The 8,310-nt window shown below is 38.2% G+C and overlaps 1 protein-coding gene across 1 annotated transcript; it reads right to left on the bottom strand.

Annotated features, from left to right (window-relative positions):
- Window positions 1-216: 216 nt before the first annotated feature.
- On the bottom strand, window positions 217-7,475 carry LOC102578247 (eukaryotic translation initiation factor 4B1). Its single transcript, XM_006357530.2, has 3 exons — window positions 6,246-7,475; window positions 1,900-2,403; window positions 217-667 (listed from the first exon to the last, which is right to left on the bottom strand). Exons 1-3 carry the CDS (start codon window positions 7,424-7,426, stop codon window positions 643-645), a joined length of 1,710 nt encoding a protein of 569 aa, XP_006357592.1. The 5' UTR covers window positions 7,427-7,475; the 3' UTR covers window positions 217-642.
- Window positions 7,476-8,310: the final 835 nt, after the last annotated feature.

Genomic DNA, 8,310 nt, shown 5'->3' with positions numbered 1-8,310 from the left:
CCCCTGAAACATACGGAATCAGCACCCTGTTCACCCTTAAACAGTAAAACCCACAAAACAGAAATAAAAAGGACACCAGATGCCTCATACTTTAAGGAAGCACTTTTCGAATTTCGAAATTTTGTAAATACACTTCAACTTATAATCTTTGCATCAAAAGACAGGGTTCTCCAAAAGCCTTCCCATTTAAAAAGAAAAAGATTACATGCAGGTAAGTAAATGCTTAAATGGCTCATTCATAGAACATCAAGCACAAAAAATTGAATACATGGGAACCATTGTTTTTAAATAAATAAGCAAAGCTTTTAAAAGGTATCTCCCTACTAAAAAGATTAGGATAAAAAAGAGAACCAAAAGTATGACCACAATTCCACGTTACATTAGTTGTTTGGAGCAATAAACAAAACAGGTACCCTGCCTCCAAAGAGAAATGGAGGAAAAATGCACTTTTACACAACTTTGAGATGGGACAATTAACCACTGCAAAAACGCTCGTATCAACACTCGGTAATTCTAGCATCATCCTTGCAGCAAAACCAAAACCCAAAAAAGATGGAACTCGAAAGATATTATTCTGTTCTAATTTGTCAGAGCACAAAAAAAGCAGGCGATAGAGGCCAAAGAATCCACAGTACTTGAAGATCACCATTTGTCCCCGGATCTTGTCCTGCCAAATTACGCAAGATATTAATAGCAACATCGTACATCTGAGAAACAGAAAGCATCAAACCATGAAAAATAAATTAACCACTTCCCGGGTAGCAAATATCTGCCACATCTACCTTAAGGTACCAAAACGGATGAGTAGAGTGCATAGTAACTCATTACATCCCGCATATCATTTCTTCCCTTAGAGGGAATTCGATACCGCAACACAGTCCCTGGAGGACAAGACTGGAATATCTTTGCCCGCAGGAATCATTAGCAACTCACATCACATCAAGATTTGTTTTTTGGACAAGTAAACATCACATCTGGAAATTCTCAGAAAGAAATTCCAGTGTTTGAGAAAATACGTTACTCCCACAGGTTCAAAACTCACTGCTCATCCTTGTGTCCACTTTCAGCAATATCTTAGACATTCAGTCAACAGTACTAATAAAAGAATAAATCACATACATGGGTATTTTACATTTTGTGCTGTCCTTTTCTTTTCACAATTTCTCAGGGATTGGTAAAGGGATGTCACTAGCTGCAATTCTCGTCACACCTTCACTGTGGTGTATCAATCACTTGATATTACTGTAATTTCAATTCTTTGCAAAAACAAGCTATGCCAAAAAAATGCTATAAACAGACATCAAAAGAAGAGAAAATGTTTCCACCTGACTCAACAATTTCCCCCCAAAATTCAGAACATAAAGAATCCTAAAATGACGAGGAAAAATCCCCACAGAAAACCAAATCCTGAAAGTAAACTATCCGCAAGACAATTCCACGTAAGATCTTGAAACACCAGAACACTATGTGGTTAGAGAATCAATGAGATAACAGATGCTTTAAAAATAGAATTTATCACAGAAAACAGATTCATCTTGAAAACAACAATCCTTTTTGATCCATCCATCCCGTCTTGAATAACGAACTCCTACTTACGTTTAGACTGGACCATATTTGAAGTTGCAATCGCCACTTAAAACAGTACTGCAAAATCCTATACCCTTGACAGACCCAAAATGAATAAAATATACAGAAAACAAGAAGGCCAAAATGATTTCTGGAATGCTATGCATGGCAGATTTCTGAGACAGAAAGACAGTTCAAGTCGAGAAAAATATTAGACACAAGTGCCATCAATAAGTAAGCAAGTAGAAACAAACTTATAGCTGCAAGGGAAAATAAGCATGGGAAGTGTTGGTGAATGTGTCTGGACAGAGAGAGAGAGAGAGAGAGTTCTACCTATCAGACTCCCGGCTGCCAAAATATCCTCCTCTACCTCCTTGGAAAGATCTTCTCTCATCACCTGGCCTTGCCCATGCATCTCCACCACCCCGTGATCGAGGCCTCTCCACCTGTTCATTTTGCCTGGCCCATGCATCTGCACCACTACGTGATCGAGGCCTCTCCATTTGGTCACTTGGTCTTGCCCATGCATCTCCTCCACCGCGTGATCTAGGCCTGTCCATCTGATCACCAGCTCTACGGTCCTCATAAGATGCTTGATGAGAAAGGCTCCTATCAGGATGTCCAGCACCCCTGCCTGATCCAGAGCCTGGCCTTTGAATGGGTTTCTGACTGAAACGGACTTTGTCATCCAAATCACGGATCAGCAGTTCCAAGTCCTTCTCTTTCTGATTAATCACATTCTGTAAATTAGTCTTGTCCTCCTCTGAACACTCTGTAGCTTCCTTTCTGAGCTGCTCTATTTCTTCTTTCAGATTCTTTTCCTCCTCCATCTCTGGTCTGAAATGTTTAAGTGATCAAGAAAAGAATTATGGTTAAACTCTCTTCATTTTCTTTAATTTCTTTCTTTGTTTTTTGCTCAAGCAATTACCAAAAGGAATGACCATAATAAATGATTAGATAAACTTCAGAAGCCCTAAATAACCAATACAGATGCATCTCATTTTTGAGTATTTCTTAATACAGTAAACATCACCTAACCTCGTACTTCAAATTCTACAAAGATGACTTAAACATGAATAGGTTACAGCTGAAAGAATTCCTTTAGGAGACTCCTGCTTATTGGGTATGAGTGCAATCAGACGTTTTCTTCTTTTTTTTCTTGGATGTTTGATAGGTAAATGGTACAAACAGAGCACTCAGCCCAGCCCATATTCTTTCTGATTTCCAACAATTGTAGAACCCTTTCAGGAGTGAAGAGGACCTATTTCCTGCTTCATCCACTAACTGAAACCACTAGTTCTTATGGACACTAAAATCTACTTACTCCATCCCTAAATTTGACCAGCGCGGCAATCAAGAGCACAATATTCAACTATTGAGTTTGACAGACAAGTTTTTCAGGTATTAGTTTGAAATGCGATGAGTTCTTGAATAAGAAGTTAGTTTTGGAATGTGACAAAAATTGTAGTAGTTTCTTTTTTTTATAACTGTGCTGTCCGGGTCAGCTTAAGCATACCTCAACTAATTCCAAGAGAGTACACACCATTACAGGTACCGAGTAATAAATTTACAATAGTTAAAGGATATCACGTCAAATTTGAATAATAAATAATGTCAGATTGTAATGTTTGAACAAAAGAAGAGAGAAAATATTGTCTAACCTTTCTAAGACAGACAAAAAAGGAAGTTATGTGTTGTTATTGGAACAGGTGTACTCTCTAATATATATAATATAACCAGGCAAACTCTTCAACTTGCACAATGAGTAACAACATTCTCTAACAAATATTGCAAAATGACAATTTCCATCCGGGCGTGCTGACTTGAATATAAGATGGATATTAATATCAAAGAGCATGAACTTAACTTTATCTTACCACATCCTACATATGTCCTGTCATTTGAAAGGACTGATTTAATGTGGTACAATTAAGAAATTTACAAGGTCAGGTGAAGGAGTAATGCTCCCATAAGGAGGCTGAATTTTTATTTTTTTGGGCTTATGTTTGCATGACATTGTTTTTTTCCTGACATATTTATGGTGTGATATATACTCATACAAGATAGCAATGCCTAGCAGAGGGAGTGGGAAGTTTTCATGTAGCCTTCACATAAATCAAATCCTAGGTGTCACCCTTATTTTGCATCAAAAAGACTCAACAGCAATAGCAGGCATGCACAGATAATGAAAAAACCATTTAATGCCCTTTTACACCGGGAAGACAACGATACCTCCTCCAACCAACACGTAGAAGGAAGAGAACACATGACAGAACAAAAACAGATATACAAGTACTATGCAAACAAGTGATATAAAACAAAAGGAGAAATAGAACTACTAATACGTATCAATCTTCTATCTATCACCAACTTAACGAACACTAATTATCACTCCATTTTATGGAACAAAGGTAAAAAAGTTAACTATAAATCAAGTTGATCAGAAACTCTAAACAAAATGGATAGTAAAAGTACCAGTTAGTTGGCTACAAGAAAACCATTTATTTCTCAATTACTCCCTCCGTCCCAATTTATTTGAGTTAGTTTGACTTGGCAAAGAGTTTAAGAACATTCGAAACTTGTGGACTAAAATAAGTTAGATGTTTGTGTGTTTATTAATCATTTCATTGAGGGTAAAATGAACATTTAAAAGTTAAATAGTTACTAAATATAGACATGTGTCATTCTTTTTGGGACTGACTAAAAAGGAAAGTGAGACATAAATTGGGATAGGGGGAGTAATATGGACAAGGGCAGAGGGGGTGGTCCATTATCTCCAAGTTTCGAAGTTTGTGGTTGGTCCTAAGCAGTGTTTTGAACGGCGAAAGGCGACAAGGGACTGCCTCGCCTCAAGGCAAGGCAGCCGCGAAGCGCTCGCCTTTTTGAATCAAGGCGCCAATTAATACCAAAAATTAAAAATTTTAATTGCACATATAAATATCCAAAATCTTAATAGCAATAACATATATTAGCAAATATTTTAATTCAAAAACTAATAGTGAACAGAGCACTGAGTGAGTGAACAACATTGTTCACTACCACACTGAAAACAGAGCACAGTAGTGAGTGAAAAACAGAGTAGTGAAGAAGAGGAAGAAGAAAAGAAGAGAAGAAGAAGTCGCGAACCGGCGAAGGAGCAGCAGTCGCGAAGTCGGTTGAAGAAGAAGGTTGCGAAGTCAGTGTTTGCAAAAAGGAGGCAAACACGAAGAGTTCGTGACTGAGGAGAAGAGGAGGCAATCGCAAATGTGGAATGTTTGCAAAAATACCCAAAAAAAAAACCTAATTTTGTTTTTAATTATAAATCAGACCTTAAAAAAAAAAAAAAAAAAAAAAAGGCGACGCCAGCCTTGTCGCAAAAGGTCGCCATTTTCAACTCGCCTAGCCTCGAGGCAAATAGGCGAAAGTGCCTCACCTCGCCTTATCGCCAAAGGCGAAAGGCGAGCGCCTTTCACAACACTGGTCCTAAGGGTTGGGGGCCAGATGGATTTATCGGTCATCAAAAGAAATATTGAGAAAAATTCCTCCCCCAAAAAATGTATCTAATAAGGTCTAAGTTGTGCGGCCTCTTCATTGTTGCTTTAAAACCCATGTCAACACGACACAGGTGCGAGTGCGGGATTTGGTCAACCCACATCGAATACTTTGACTAGATTCCATGGACAAATTTTGGGGGGAAATTGAGAATTTGATTTCTCAAAATAAAAGATAAAACAGATTTAAGACATGGGAAATGACATACCTTCAAACTTCATGGGCGTTGCAAGAAAAATTGTATGAGCTTAGTGATATCTGGAGTTGCTTTCTATTAAAATGTTGTATTAATTAAAAACTACTAGGTGACTTCCAGAAAGTACCCTGGAGGAGAATACTTTGAAATAGCTATGAAGCACCTAAATGGATTTTCATCATGAGAGTAGCTGCTCTAGGGAAGCTGTACACAATAGATAAACATGTTAATTGGCGTGTCAGCCAAGCTTGCTCCTTGTGTTAACAGGATTTGAAAGCATTTCTCATCTTTTTTTTTTGGTGTGCACTTTCCGCCTATATCTGGAGAAGGATACTGCTATGGCAAGGGATCAGAAGACAGATTATGGGCTGGCAAGAGGAGCTGGGTTGGATGAATGCTAATATTAAGGGTAAATCTGGTAGTGCCAGCATTTTTAGAATGGCTGTGGTGGGATGTGTGTATCATATCTGGCACAAGAGAGATATGAGAATGTTTCAGAATAAAAAAGAAATGCTGAGGGCATTCTAAAAGATGCCATTCAAGAGGTGTTCTACAGAGGAAATTCAAACACCAAACTAGAACTAACGCTGAATCCTTGAAGTACTGCTGTGTACTTAATCTGGGAGGGTATTTAGGTGGTAGGTTACTGGCTTGTTCTGCTGAAGGTGTACTATACAGTTAAAGTTTTTTTGTTATGTTGTAATACTCCAGTTTGGTAACAAAATCTTTTATTTACCAAAAAAAGAACATACCAATATGGCCACTACTATAGTTACCAACTTACTAGCCAAGATAGTAACTCAACTGCACAGTATGGAACTATGGATATAGCACCAAGTCACCAAAAATACCAAACCCCACACCAATCAACGACCATTTTAGTTTAACAATTTAGAAAGCATCAAAACAAATGCCAATTCAGAAGTGTTAATTGTAGGAAAAGAAACCAAACCTGTCAACACGTCGATGCTCCAAATCCAAATCAATCTTTCTCCAGTCTAAACCTTTTTCTTCAAGCAAAACTTCCCTAGGCTTTGCATCTCCAAAAGGATTAACCTTTGGCTTAGGTTTAACTCCACCACCTTCCACCATTCCCCCTTGCAATGTTGTGCCTTCAGAACGGACCGACTGTGAACTCCCAGGCCTACTTGAGTGTGAGCTTGTTGGCCTACTTCCAATTCCCTTCTTCACCTCAATTTCCTTATCCATTTTCTTCCAGTCCAATCCCTTCTCCGCCAACACCTCCTCTCGTGGCCTCGCCGCCCCAAATGGATTAGGCTTGTTCACTTTCACCACAGTCTCGTTCACATTTTCACTTCCCACCTCCATCTTGGGCGGATCCAGAACCAATCTCTGCCTTTCATGGTTTGCCTCACGAGACCAACGCTCTGGTTCAGGCCTCGAATCAGGGAACCAAGACCTTCCTTGTGGTGGTGGGGCGACATTGGACTTTTTCGAAGCACCCCAATTGTCATCACCATCAGCCCTAGAAATTCCATCTCCGGATCCGAGAGAACCATACCTATTGGAACGGGCGGAACCGGAATCCAGTGATTGCATGGGTAACGATTTCTTCGATGAAGCCCAATTATCAACCTCGTCAGCTCTAGATGGTTGATCAAAATCGGAACCCCTAGAAGGTGGACCTCGTCGATCATCATCAAATCCACCATACGACCTCCGATTACCACCCCAGGAACCGTCACCATCACCCTCTCGATCTCGTCCCCGACCGGATGGTGGGCCCATACCACGGGACCCATAGTTAGAAAACCCACCACCAAGACGACCATATTGCATTTCATCAGCGGATCGTTCCTTTGGACCGGTGGGAAGGCGGAGCATCTCTTCGGGAGTTAAGCGGCTAGTGGATCCGGAGCCATAGCCTCCCGCAGGGGTGTAGGTGCTCTGCATCGTGAACTCTTGTAAGCTCATCTTGGTTTTCTTCTTCTGCTTGGTGTTAACGGCTTCCTTTAGGCTAGGGTAACTCTGGGTGTCTTTCCCGGCGCCGGCGCCGGTTGGCGCAGCGGCAGCAGCAGCAGCTTCGGCAGCGGCTTGTTCCTTTTCCTCGGCTTCGGCCCTTTCGGCTTCGGCGGCCCAAGCGCCGATATTTCCCCATGGAGATTTCGACATTTTCGAAGAGAGGAAATGAATTCAATTCTAAAATGAGATACTTTCCTTTTTTTTTCCAACTTATAAAACAAACCTCTATTTACTCTTTTAACAGATCGGGGCTCCAATTGAGATATCCGGACCACCCACTTTATTATAATTCATTTTTTCTTTTCTTATTACCTCAATATTTCTGTATTAATTTTATATAATTTTTAGTTGCTAGGTTTTCAAATATTGTATAAAAGTTATTGATATATTATTTTTATACGGTGTTTGTTTACCTTTTTTGTAATCCTACATAACAATACTTATATAACTTATGAGGGAATCTATGTATAATTATGCGGGATAGAGAGTGGATATTAGTTATGTAGGTATTAGTTATACATGTATTAATATGGTAAATTACACATTCACTCCTATTAATTTACAACAAATCAAATAATTAATACATGTTAAAAAAATCACTATCAATTTTTTTCTTTGAGTTTTTTGTCTTGTTAATTGCTTAATTACTTTTAATTTTTTTTTGTTTGAATTCTTGTTAATTGTTTTCTTTTTAGTTAAAAATAAGGTTTATGTTTTTTGCTTAAAAATAGTTTGTTTTAGTTATCTGTTATTTATTTTATTTTAAATTACATATTACTTAATCGCTTAATCATATCTAATACAAATTACTTATCATTACTTTTAGTTATTTGTTAATTTTAGCTATTGGTATTTATTTAATTTTAATGTGTTATTTATATAATTGCTTATTTTAATGGTTATAATAAATATTAGCTCACTAATTACTTTTGAAATTAAAAAATAAAAATTAGCTCACTAATATATTGTAATCTCTACATAACTAATACATGTATAACTAAACCCTGCATAACTAATATATGTATAACTAATAC

The sequence above is a fragment of the Solanum tuberosum genome, unplaced genomic scaffold, assembly GCF_000226075.1.
Source record: "Solanum tuberosum cultivar DM 1-3 516 R44 unplaced genomic scaffold, SolTub_3.0 scf00248, whole genome shotgun sequence".
In the NCBI taxonomy this organism is placed as follows: Eukaryota; Viridiplantae; Streptophyta; class Magnoliopsida; order Solanales; family Solanaceae; genus Solanum; species Solanum tuberosum.
Note: the sequence above shows the minus strand (reverse complement) of the source record. Positions and strands in the feature narration are given on the sequence as shown.